Source organism: Thermoascus crustaceus (genome assembly GCF_041956765.1).
Source record: "Thermoascus crustaceus strain CBS 181.67 unplaced genomic scaffold VTN00scaffold_5, whole genome shotgun sequence".
Classification (NCBI taxonomy): Eukaryota; Fungi; Ascomycota; class Eurotiomycetes; order Eurotiales; family Thermoascaceae; genus Thermoascus; species Thermoascus crustaceus.
Window position 1 is genome coordinate 1,106,503 of NW_027192531.1, and position 12,653 is coordinate 1,119,155.

At 52.8% G+C, this 12,653-nt stretch overlaps 5 protein-coding genes across 5 annotated transcripts; 2 read left to right on the plus strand and 3 right to left on the minus strand.

Annotated features, from left to right (window-relative positions):
- Positions 1-1,091: 1,091 nt before the first annotated feature.
- On the minus strand, positions 1,092-1,908 carry VTN00DRAFT_7946 (uncharacterized protein; the record flags this gene model as incomplete). The annotated part of the gene is made up of 4 exons (XM_069434745.1): positions 1,092-1,193; positions 1,260-1,656; positions 1,711-1,796; positions 1,882-1,908. The coding sequence occupies 4 exons, from the start codon at positions 1,906-1,908 to the stop codon at positions 1,092-1,094; spliced, it is 612 nt and encodes a 203-aa protein (XP_069286212.1).
- Positions 1,909-3,353: 1,445 nt separating this feature from the next.
- VTN00DRAFT_7947 (uncharacterized protein) lies at positions 3,354-4,121 on the minus strand (the record flags this gene model as incomplete). Its single annotated transcript, XM_069434746.1, has 1 exon — positions 3,354-4,121. One exon carries the CDS (start codon positions 4,119-4,121, stop codon positions 3,354-3,356), a length of 768 nt encoding a protein of 255 aa, XP_069286213.1.
- Positions 4,122-6,833: 2,712 nt separating this feature from the next.
- On the plus strand, positions 6,834-8,195 carry VTN00DRAFT_7948 (uncharacterized protein; the record flags this gene model as incomplete). The annotated part of the gene is made up of 4 exons (XM_069434747.1): positions 6,834-7,045; positions 7,135-7,159; positions 7,217-7,451; positions 7,525-8,195. The coding sequence occupies 4 exons, from the start codon at positions 6,834-6,836 to the stop codon at positions 8,193-8,195; spliced, it is 1,143 nt and encodes a 380-aa protein (XP_069286214.1).
- A 1,309-nt stretch (positions 8,196-9,504) lies between these two features.
- On the plus strand, positions 9,505-11,201 carry VTN00DRAFT_7949 (uncharacterized protein; the record flags this gene model as incomplete). The annotated part of the gene is made up of 3 exons (XM_069434748.1): positions 9,505-9,794; positions 9,861-10,396; positions 10,453-11,201. The coding sequence occupies 3 exons, from the start codon at positions 9,505-9,507 to the stop codon at positions 11,199-11,201; spliced, it is 1,575 nt and encodes a 524-aa protein (XP_069286215.1).
- A 781-nt stretch (positions 11,202-11,982) lies between these two features.
- On the minus strand, positions 11,983-12,233 carry VTN00DRAFT_7950 (uncharacterized protein; the record flags this gene model as incomplete). The annotated part of the gene is made up of 2 exons (XM_069434750.1): positions 11,983-12,067; positions 12,166-12,233. 2 exons carry the CDS (start codon positions 12,231-12,233, stop codon positions 11,983-11,985), a joined length of 153 nt encoding a protein of 50 aa, XP_069286216.1.
- Positions 12,234-12,653: the final 420 nt, after the last annotated feature.

The following is a 12,653-nucleotide window of genomic DNA, read 5'->3' on the forward strand; positions in this document are numbered from 1 at the left end:
ACAGATACGTGAGTTCTGAAGAAGATTTAGGGCGATCCAATACCTGCACTCATAACGGTTAGAGGAAAATGGTGGAAAGTGGTCGTGATGTAGCAGCCAGGATGTGTGTAAGTCGAAGGTGAGAGAAGGCAGCGGAGCTATCGTCATGGCCCGCCGCAGCCAGTGGTAGCTGGGCCCTGGAGTAGCGTCACTGCATCGGAGTACGGTATTCCCCGTAACCACGTTGCGCTGCCGCGACCGCTGGGGAGGAGCGCTGGCTGCTGTATTTTACGTAACGGCATTACGCCTGTATACCCTTTTGAATCGTCACCTATTGTTATCCCTTTTCCATTCATTTGAAAGGCATACATGCTGTTGAGCCTTTATTAATAATAATCTTTCAACAATGCTAGTTACCTGATTAGGGCACCACATCCATTGCCCTCCCAAGTCCTGACCCATACAGAACGGCTTTGGCTTCTCCATGAGCTTCAGGCCCATGACCATTTGCAGGTACTATCTATTGGCCATGTGATGCTTCAATGGAGTCTCCTGATAGGTATCTTTTCCTATCGATACCTAGCCAGGGCACATATTTTGCCATGACTAGAACCCAAGCAGTTCAGGCATGTGACCATCTGGCACCTTGAATTTGCTAAGCAAGTAGCAACCCTTGCAGCTGTCCGCACGGGCTTTATGAGCTCTTACTGTTTATATTGACGTAGATGGGGAATTTCCTTAAATACATACGCATCACTTAGAAATATGCACATGCATTGAAATCATTGAAAATTCATTATCATTCAACCAGACAGCTCTGGGTAAATGTCTAAAGAGTGCCTTGTACATAATAATCCGAACGGCATTCTAAACATGAGACTGGAGAAGTACAAAGATTTGATGTATCATGGCGAAAAAAAGAGAGGGGCAAAGGGGTATATGGGATCCGATTTTTTTTAGAGGACGTTGCACTTTGGTAGACCGCATGGTCCCTCCTCACTCTTCTTCTTCTCTTCCTTCTTGTCCTTCTTGTCTCCGTTCTTCTCTGCCTTGGGTGGTTCTGTCGTAGCGGTGGTAGAGGGTTTAGGCTCTTCTTGCTGCTGACCATGTAGTCACGCGAAGTTGACCTTGGCGACGGTCTCGTAGAAGGATTGGCCCTGGGTCTTGGCGACCTCGAGCTCGAGAGCGGATGGCTGGCGGGAGCCGTCACCAGCCTTAAATAGGAGTTAGTAAGGTAGGCCTCGTGAGTATAAGATAAGAAAGGATCCGGGAAGACTCACAGCAATAGTACCAGCACCCCAGGCGCTTCCACCGTGGACCTCAGAGAGGTTGGTCAGCTGAGCGAAGGTCTTGGAGTAGCCCAGAGGAACGTAGATGATGCCGTGGTGGGCCAGGGTGCTCATGGCGTTAAGAGCAGTGGTCTCCTGGCCACCTCCAAGGCTGGCAGTGGAGACGAAGATACCGGCGTACTTGCCGGCGAAGCCACCGGTAGCCCAGATGCCGCCGGTCTTGTCCCAGAAAGCCTTCCACTGGGCAGGGAAGTTACCGTAACGGGTCGGGATACCGAAGAGGAAGGCATCGTACTCGAGCAGCTTCTCGGGCTCGGCAACGGGGTAGTCAGACTTCGGAGGAGCGTGCATCTTGCCGAGAACCTCGTCAGACAGTGTCTCGGCGATCCTTTATTCGTGTTTGTCAGTTCAAAAGTTCCACTGAGGTGTTGCGTCCACATACTGGAAGATGTCGGCCTTGCCGCCAGCAGCCTCAATGCCAGCCTTCTCGGCCTCGGCCAGCTGCTTGATGTGGCCGTACATGGAGTACTGAAAGATATAAATGTCAGTTTAACAGTCATCATGGAGGAGGGTGTCTGGACGCCCAGAGCTCCTGGAGGGTACGAAGACATACGAAGACAATTGCGACCTTGGGAGCCATGGTGAAAGTCTGTAAAGATCTGACGAAAATCTAACGACCAAATGAAATCAATTGCACAGAACAGAGAACTTGCTCAATCAGGACAGACTGCCAAAATCCCAAGGAGAGCTGGGAGAGAGCTTTCTCTTTATACGGGGCGGGTGCTCCTTCGAGCGACCCCACCAATGGGCTAGAATGCCCCTCGCTGGAGGACCCCTTCAGTTCTTCAGACTCAAACCTCCCATATCGGGCTGAGCAGTTTCCATGGAATTCCGTAGACCATTGGTAAGTCAGAGAGTCTAGTTCCACTTACGACATTCCAGCTTCTCTGGCTGCAGTGTTGGACCCGCGGGCAGAGACGACGCGGACCAACCAGGGTTCGTGATAATCTTACGGAACAATGACAAATGAACTTCAAATGCGGAGCTGGCCTCGGGACGGCGGCCACTCAGTTCCCCGAACATCCCACGCCTCAGCATGCTACACTCATAAGGCTTACATAACCTGTCTTTGTGTAGTTAGTTACCCTGAGGCTGCATTTGGTGATAATTCCGCGCTGCTGATATATCTCTTGATAATCCACCGCCGGCGGTGATGTCATGTTGTCCGCCGAAGGTGCAAGCCCTGCAGATGACAGACCATATTTGGTCTGCAGCTTCATATTCTCGGTCTTGGCACCGTTTGCTTCCCACTGCATAATCATCACCCAAAGCAAGTCTCTCTTGAATTTCAAAGCTGTGTGTACGGAACGCATACCCAGGTTGCTGACCTTCAGCAAGGGACCCTGTGTGACCCGGCCTCCTCATCCAACGCCGATTCCCAAGATCACCATGTACAGAAATCCCTCTTGACGCGTTTCACCGCTCAGGTGATTAAGTTCAAGCACGTCATTCCATATTCTCTTCCAAACATGAGCTGACATCGTAAATGCAAGCATAAGCTATACTGGGGGGTAAAAATAGATACCTGTAACGCAGTACTGCCCTAGGTAGCTATCTTGGCGGGAGCAATGAACAGCATGCGGTACACGTCCTTGATCCGTCCTTCACCTGGTCTGGGGTAAAAGCGGGTCATCTCCATGTCCTACATTCCTTTGCTGGTCTTTCTATACTCCGTACCAGTAGTGAGTACAAGTCATTTTGAGCTCGGGCTTTTTATCCAACGCGTACTGCGTGCATCCTTCAAGATTGGAATATTGGAACTGAATGTTGACTAGGCCGAAAGCTTTCATACAGGAGACAATAAACGCGAAAGGCGAATTGTTAACTTTCATCATTATTGGGTATCTCATATCAGGTAGATTCTCTTTCTGGAGAAACATAGCCCACTTCAACTCCAGGCCTCCAAACCGATCGCTTATAGCAGGGTCGGGGAGGCCGATGCTGTTGTTCATAGCAAAAAAAACCCAAAAAGCTTTTCCATGCTCCAGGAAACTCCGAACTTTTTGAAACGAAGCATACAGCCATTCATACTCTTACCCTTCCCCTATACCTTCCACGCATGAAACCACCTCCGCGTCCACGCTCTCTCCTCCATTCCCTCTCTCGTTCTTCCTCCCTTTCCTGTTCTTCCCTGATCAGAGCCCTCTCGCGCTCCAGTTCTTCCTCCGTCTTCTCGACTCTCATAGTAGGCTTGGGCAGGTTCTCCGTCCAGCGCGGATGAGCCCCTTCCTGGCATGCCTTGCCCTCGGGACAGAAGCCCGCCAGGTAGAACGGACAGATACGGCGACGGATATGACGCTTCGCACATAACGGTCCCAATTCGCAGAACCCGCGGTCATAGTGCTCGCATGGCGGCAGCTTGGCCTCTGGCCGGACGTGCTGGTATAAGCAATCGTCACCGTTGGGGCAGTATCCGGAACGCGAGAAGGACTGGCACTCGGGCATGCGCCGCAGGTTGTACTCGTGGAGATATTCGCACTTGAAGCCCTTCTTGCACAGGCCCTTGAGGAAGTGCTTGCAGACGAGGGAGCCATGGGTCGACGAGGGGGCAAGGCCGGAAGCGGTCGTGGTCGACGTCGTCACCCGCGACGGCGTCGGGTGTCGATCCGGGCAGGTCGGTCCAAGAGGGCAGTGACCCTCGCGATAAGCCTTGCAGACGGGCACATCGCTCGCGAGTCCGAAGCCGAAGCTCTTGCGCAGGAAGGGAGTGAAGGAGAAGAGGTTGTAGTTGGGGTCACGAGGACTGTCGGGGGATATGATGCGCTGAGCGGCGCCGTGAACGTCTGCGGTCATGGTGCAGACGGATGGCAATGGCTATTGCCAAAGAAACGGTTCCGATAATGAAGCAAAAGTGAGGTGGCCTTCGTGCTTGTGCTGCGTGGACTGCTTCTTCAGAGTATATCTCTAGCTAGGAAAACTGAGTGCTCAGCAAGCAACGAAGGGCGTAGGGTTTCCGATCTGGAGGGCTCGTTTAAGTGGCGAATTCGAATAATTCTCGAGATGTCCAAAAAGAACTGACTCAGAGTCACGGGAAAAAGAAAGGCTGCAAATAATGAGTGAAGGCTAAAGCGTATGCGTATGAGATGGTTAGCAGAGCCGGTCTTAAGAAGGGCCAGCTCGAGTGTTGCTTTGCGGCCGTGGAGAGTGCCAAGAGCAGACAGCGCGGTCAGCAATTCCCCACGTGCCGTCCGCCATGAAGGGGCAGTCTTCCCGCTTCCGCGCTCTTTTGTCCACTTAGGCACCCGACAACTTCCAATCCTCAGATATCCACTTGATGAGATGCCAGGGAGAATGAGCTGACGACATACGTATAATATTACGACCTTGGGGGAACTTCGCGTCTAATCCTTGCGCAGTAGAATGACCTAGAGCGGTTAGGGGCTTCCTGCCGCCAGGAACGCTTTCGGGTCCCTTCGCTATCTGGCCAGTCCAGTACAGTGTGGTGGCGCGCACATATGGCTCCAGGTCCTGTCAGGTCTTAAGCAATTATACCGCTACTGCCATCCTCCAAGATGAGGTTCAAGGTCGCAGAACTTGCCGATAAGTGGCCAATAAGTGTTTAACGAAGCAGAGTCCGACTCAGGATGGAGAACGAATCAATCAGCTGGACCTCTTCCAAGGCAATCCCCAGTGACACAGCCGCGCATACTACTTACATGCTATTCAGCTTCGCACAACTGTTTTGTTCGGGTTTTCATTGCAGCGACATCGACTATCGTCAAGAGTTTCCGATACGCGGTATGCTTGGGGACCTTTAACCAAGCATGGTGAACGCCTTAATCTTCAACGGCTCCTTGTGTGTGGGCTTTTATCATTCCATTTTTTCATATACATATATATATATATATATATGTATTTGTCTCGGAAATTGGTACCCATCCCCCTGCATGCACTGCTCGAGATAGGGCTCTCGAGCCTCTTGCGTACATAATCAGCCTCGGTAGGCTCATCCAATGGACGGGGCGCTCTATTAGTTATGTTATACACCGGCATTATCTAAGACCCCGTGCTCGAATGTTTCCTGCAGCAGTTGCAGATCCCCAGAGCTGTATGGAGTAGCCAATCCGCGAACGTCAAATGGATTTGACACTTGCCCGGGTGCCTAGCCCAGATCCTTGTCGTCCAAAGTGTGGGGTGCATTCTGATTTCTGTTAGCGTCAGAGATAACTGGTGCAATCGATTTCTTCCTATTGCTAATAGCCCACTACACACGGTTTCTCCCAATATCGAATTGTTCGCGGCATTCTACCCAATACGAGATACGGGAAACAGAGGACATGCTCCCCCACTCGAGGTTGACTTTCTCTGATCCTGTCTCCTATCAAGCAGCAATGATAGCTTTCGTTTCTATTTCCACGCCATACTATTTTTCATGGCGCTAACTCAGAGTGTGCCTGGTTCACGCGAGCTCTGGGCCGCGGTTGGCTTCGCTTCTCCCCAGTGCCCACTGCTAGTTAGGAACCTCATGCAGGTGATGGGCGCTGCATATCCAGGCCCAGCGAGCTCACTGCCGTCTCTACGAGAACTCGGACTGGAGGAGACTCTTCAAACTCCTCCGTTCCCCTCTTTGCTCCCGGATCCAGAGGGCCAGGACCATTCTCTCCATTATCGTGTAACACTCGACGCGGCCCTTATCCGAGCCAGGAGTTGTCGATCTGCTGGTGTTAGACTTTTTCTCTATCTTTGCAGATTCGCTTTCTAGAACGTCGGATCCAGACTGGGCAAGTGTACACGCACCATTGCGACTCTCGTGACCAGTTTAGTTCCCTTTCCTTTAGTCCGCTCCTCCCAGAGATCCCTGTTCGGCTGAGATGGGACGGACCTCACGCCGGCTCCAACAGATCTCCTTTTGGATCCTGCCTCTTGGGATGTGCGAGAACAGGCGTGCCGCAGAAGCGGAGGCGATCGCGATCTGCAAGTCTCTCGAATGGTCGAACCCCCTCTTCTGGGTTAAACGGCATGTGCACCTCTCCCTAAGCTCACAGCCTCACGAGCTACTACTTTGCATCTGGTTAGACAAGTAGTATTGTCACCTCCTGTGGGGGAGGGGGGGGGGGGGGTGGTGTGTGGATTCGTTTCTTCCGAGAAGGCCTGTAGTTTCCATCCCTTCCCAGGACCCTCCGCGCAGTTCAGAAGGAGATTCTGCTTTGAAGGGTCCGCTAACAAGGAAAGAGGAGATGTACGGCGCGCACCAGGACGCTGGGTACCCAAACGCCACCCAGCCGCCATCTGCCGTACCTAGTAGGTATAATTACATTCTCTTTCTTTTACCTTGTTTCTTCTTTTCGACCCGATAGTTCGTCTCCGCTGTTGCTTCCATCCAGGATAGGAAGAAACTTCCCTGGCACACGTGATCAAGACGACATCCACAGCCCCGTCTTTCCCCTCTTCGGATCCTGTGCTTTTTGACATAGGAACCCTCTCATTCAAAGGGAACAAAGATTGGAGAGGTCCAAAACTCCACGCTTTAGTAGGGTCTCTCTTTTCTGACAGATGTACTCGATCATGGGGGCTGCCTTCTCACGATGCGGTTGGCCGCATGCGCCGAAGCCCGAAGGGCCCAAACGGCCCAGGGATCCCTCCAGACCTCAACCTTCTTACGAGATTCCGTTCTATGCGAATGCGGCGTACTATCCGAACTGGAGGATATACAAAAAGCAACCCCCGTCGTCGCTGAGATTGGGGTTTATCTCGCATATCTTCTATGCTTTTGCCTGGTACTAGCAGCACACTCCTCAAAAAGAATCATTCAAAATGTCTCTTGTCGAACAACAGCGGTTAACTGCGTCGTCTGCTTTTTATATAGGGTTAAAGAAGATGGCACAGTTTATGTTGCTTCCCCCTTAGTCTGCTAGACGAAGCTGCACGCTAGCTAACTAGCCAGTCAGCTAAGTGACGAGTGGGCCGATTCCCAGATGCCCGTCGACGGTACGCACGGATGCCTCAGAGCGTTTGCCCAACTGAAGCAGCAGTATTCGGAAATGAAGGTTATCCTTTCCGTCGGCGGAGGAGGCAAAGGCAGCGAGAACTTCCCCAGCGTCGCTAGAAACCGACCTGCGGTAGAGAATTTTGTGCGGACCGCCAAAGAGCTGGTGGATCAATATGGTCTAGACGGGATTGACAGTATATACCTCATATCCGCCCTCCGGTCGCCCATTGTCGGATGTATGTATGGATGCTAACGACGCTGTACCAGTTGACTGGGAACACCCCTCGGACCCGCAGCAAGGTCTTGACTATGTGTATCTCCTTTCCCGACTGCGAGATGGAATGCCGGCACCACGGTACGTACTAACCACAGCCCTCCCCGCGGGCGAGTGGGCTCTGCGGAACATCAACCTGTCTGCCGCTCAGAAATATCTGGACCTGATCAACATCATGGCGTACGACTTCTCCGGGCCGTGGACCAGCCGAACAGGCCACCAGGCTCAGCTGTATACCCCTTCGCGTCCACACAACGACGCGGCACATGTATCGTGCCAATCGTCGATTAATTACCTCCTGGGGCAAGGAGTAACCCCCAGGAAAATCCTGCTGGGTGTGCCGGTGTACGGCCGTTCGTTCCTGGGGACCGAGAAAGTCGGTCAACTGTACTCTGGCCATGGAGGGGAAGACGGGGTGTTCGACTACAGCGAGCTGCCGCGGCCCGGCGCAAAGGAGCATCACGACGATAAGCTTGGGGCGGCATACTGTTCCGGCGGAGACGGGGGCTTTGTCACGTACGACACGCCGCGGACGGTGCAGCAGAAGGCCCAGTTTGTGACGAAGATGAAACTGGGTGGGCTGTTCTACTGGCACATCGCCGCTGATGCAAGAGGGCCGAGGAGTCTGATTGAGACGGGGTACAACACGTTGCACGATATGTGATATCTTGGTGGAGGAGCATTCACTTCTCAGGCTTGGGATGCCCGACGCTTCAAGAGGACTCCGGTTGTGGATGTCCGGGATAGGAGGAATTTGGTCTCGATTCCATTCCAGACCAAAAAGAAGAGGCAAAAGGGTCCTCACGGCCAAGTGATTTAGCCTAGCTACTACTAGGTCCCCGGTCTCCGAGCGAGCACGCAAGTGCAGCAGGTGACCTGTGAATGTTCCAGGTCAGAAGATGAGAGCCGGGGTTGACGGATGACACATGTATGCTGCTTCGCTGTATCCATAGAGACGTCTGCCATGTGGATAACCACCCTGCTCGGTACGGGGTTAGACAAGCTTGCAAGAAGCTCCGAGAGTCGACTACCTGACTTAGCTCCTTCTATGCTCTCGCTGTATCGGCAGCTACGTAGACCCTTGGCCCACGCGGGCAATTCCCCTAACCTTGCAGCTATACAAGACCATCAGGCATTATTGGCATGAATGCTTGGTCTCCCCTCCCCCGGTCTTTTCTCCGTCTTTTCCTGACGGGTAACCGAGGGAGCATGAAACTGGCCAGACCCAGTGCCTTCCCAGACGGTGTTCCCATTACCCCATAGTAACGCGGCCTGACGACATCTGCTCCATCCAGGCCTTCTTGGCGGTCGAATCGATGACTAACATGACTAACACGCCTCCAGGACGAGCCAACCGGGGCGCGAGCACGCGGCACTCGCAAGATCACAGGATCAGAGGACAGGCGCCGCCCGAGTCGCTGGGAATTCGCGCATGTCGGTGTAGAACAGAGCTCGAGACGGTCAGCGATGGACGGATCGCTGGTCCGGGGCAATGTGGAGAGCTTAGCAGGATCTGTCCGCTGGCGTGATCGACCGCCGGCGCAGCGAATCCCCTCGAAAGGCGGACCCACGCTGTCGACGCCCGCCAAGCCTGATGCAATCCTCGCCATCCTTCGATCTTTCCCCTGGCTTTTCTGTTCCTTGCCAATAATGGCTCATGCGGATCCGGCGATTGATAACTTTTCTTTTCGACGTAGAATGATCTATATATGGCGCATCGCCCCTCCCGCCCGCAGCGACGGTGCCGGATGATGCCAATACGTCTACTATAAGATTCCATACCCAGCACAGCACAACTCTCGACATCCATGGCAGCACATTGACGGACTCTTCGCTGCAGTTTCCTTGATCTTTCTCCTGTGTTTCATGGCTTGCCTTTGATTTGTCTGTTTGCTCTTTCCCCTGACATCGACCGTCTGGTCCCCAGTCAGTTCCCCTGTCTATCTCCCGTGATCGACACAAACGTCATCACCATGCCCTCCGTTTTCGACCGGGTCCCTTACGAGATCCTCAACCTCATCCTCTCGGAGGCTGCGGCCCTGAACCTCGAGGATGCCGTGACCTTCTCCTACGGTCTCACGGAAGCCCCTCAGCCGCTCCAGCACGTCAAGCTCGAGAAGTACGTCCGCGGACGACGGCCGGAGGACTCGCTCCGCTGGGATGCTGTCAACTCCATCCGCCAGGTCAATTCCACCTGGAGGCACTGGGCATTGGACTATGCCGTGAAGGAACTCTACATTCGCCGCTGGAGAGGCAGTGAGAGGTAGGAACCCGTTGCATCTATTGTAGATGCATGTCGACGATCAGCCATCACTAACCTCTTCTGTAGATGGATCGAATCCCGCGAGCTGGCCACCCTCGAGGGCAATCCCTCCGGAGAAGCCGTGTATAGACAGCCATACAACGCCGTCCGGGAGACGGCACGCTGTTTCTCACAATGTCCGGACCTTGCACAACATGTTTGTCGTCTCTGGTTCAACGGCCTCTACACGGCCGAGACGAACGCAGAGATCTTCAAGATCCTTGCACAGTGCCGCAACCTGCGGTCTCTCACCATGCCGTGGGTTTCCTTGAGATACGGAACCGCAGAGCGATGGCGGGATCTGCTCCGGGAAGACGGCCTCGAGTCGCTCGAGCTGACGGCCATCGACATGACCAAGTCCGCGCTCTCCGTGCCCGCGAATCAGGTCGACCATCGGGTGCTGGAGGATCCCGGAGTCAGCTTCCGCAACCTGAAGAAGCTCAAGATATTTGGAAACACCAACTTCAGACCTGTCACGGACGACGACCTGCGGCTCATCGCGCGGACAGCCACCAGCCTCGAAGCGCTGCATGTCACCGGCATCTCAAGTGTCTCGATAGCTGGTAAGCTCCTTGCCTGGTGTGATTCTTTCTGTACCACGTCTAACATAGTCCTCCAGGAATCATCTCCCTCGTCGAAGCTTCCAGTTCTACCCTCCGTGTCCTTGAATACTCGCCCCTCTCTAACGACGGCTTCGACCACCCTGACCCCGATCCAAACTCAGCAAATCAACTCAAATCTCCCTCACCACCACAGCCACACTACTGCTCGATCCTCCTCTCCTGTCCCCATCTCACCGACCTCTCCATCTCCATGCCGTCCATTTGCCCTGCCCTCTTCAGCTCTCCGGACATCGTTCACTGGACCGGCGATCTGCAAATCCGTGCCGCCCGGATCTGCGGCCACGCACGCGCCGCTCTCAGCTCAGAGCAAGGCATTGCAACATTCAAACGCATCCTCCAGAGCGCACGAGACTTGATCGAGCTCCGGTCGTCATCTTCATCCTCGTCTAAAGTCAGCAGCAATACCAACAACCATAATGATAATTCTAGTCATAACCGGAACCGAGACCTTGAAATCGAACTCTTCATCGGACCCTACATCTTCACCCCCTCCACCGGCCTTATACACGGCGACTTCGACCTCGCGCGGGCCCTGTCGGACTTCTCATGGCCTGCAACACCGTCTGGTTGGCCATCGTCCTACGACTCGCTCATGCCCAGCTCCAAGGGTCCCTACGGTGCAACTGGCCTGTACGGGAAGGACGTAGATCCCGATCCAGACCTGGGAATCAGTCACCACCCGTGGAGCTGTGTCAGTGAAACGGCCTTCTTTGACGGTGTCGCAAAGGGCTATGTTCGGTTTTGAGAGTTGGATATGATTTGAAAAGAGGGATTGGGAGTCTGTTCGTCTGCCAGAGCTAGCAGACTGCATACATTGCATATATTTTTATTGGGTTTTAATTTTTTGGGAGCGCCTATTCTTATCCATACTCCTGTCTTGCTTGTTTTGTCCGTTCACAGAGACGATATGTGAACGGACCACTGGGAATGGGAAAAGTAAAAAGGGTTCGAATTCGAAAGAAACACTGCAGTGACGACCTTACGACTGGTTCAGTGAACGACCTCCAATAATACATACAGTTCTTAGGTAGTATTAATAAATCCATCAATCAATCGATAAAGATATTCCTGCCCGCTATTACAATTACTGTACAGTGAGTAACAATAGCAGTATCCTGCCATCCTATCATAGCGTATCAACGCTTGAAGGTGTGATCATCAGATAAGCATTACTCTTCTTTCTACTACTTTATGAAAGCGCTGCTGATTAATAATGAATAAAAATACAGTGACATTAAGATTGGCAGACTGAAAAATGTTAGCCCTAGGTGGTACTTACTTAAAAAGGAAAGAATGTTGTCATTCCATTTAGGGTAGGCTGGTGGTGTCTTGTTCCACTGTTTGGAAAAGTCACCTGTTACCTACCTCATATAACCTTCTCTGGACATCTGATTTTTTTTTGTTGGCAATGCAGTGCCATGTACATATATATTCAGGTAATATTAACGTTGACCTAGTTCCGAGTCAGTCAGTCATCAGTTCAATTCATTTAGCTGATCTGATCTGATCCGATCCATGTACATAGTTCAGCCAGACAGTTCCAAGTTCAGGTACTTCTCCTCCTCCTCATCCTCCTTCTCCTCGTTGCCGCCGCTGCCGGCGGGAACTCTGCTGCACCCGCGAAAGATTATTATTCTCATCCAGGTCGCAGGTCAGCGTGATGGGGAGGAAGAAGGGGCAGCCCGCAGCTTCTGGCGCAGGTTTCATACTTCTGCGCGGCGCGTCGGCCGAGGTTCGTTGCTGGATTGGAAGTCTGGGCGTGGTGCAGCCATGGCATGTGGAGTCAACAGGACAGACAAAAAAAAAAGAAAGAATATATATATATATATATTTACATACATACCCGTGAAAACAACCATTTGACTCCTCATCTCCACTCTCTGGACATGCTCCGCAAATACGCGGCTGCGCTCACGCTGTCTCTCCTCTTGATAGCGCGGATGTGTTGCGCGACAAGCCTCTTTTCCACCGGGTCGATCAGCTGGTGGTCATCGATCAAGAGGGGCTGGGGCCGGACATGATCAGGGCCATAATCCATTCCAGAGATGATGTTGATCAGCTCCCTCGCGATTGTCAGTTTGCCGGTGCCGGGGGAAGCCGTTGATTCAGACGAGAGGGGCGGGAGCTACTACGGCCTTTTTTTTTGCGGGGTTCAGAAAAGAAAGAAAGAAAGAAGGAAAGAAAGAAAGAAAGAAAG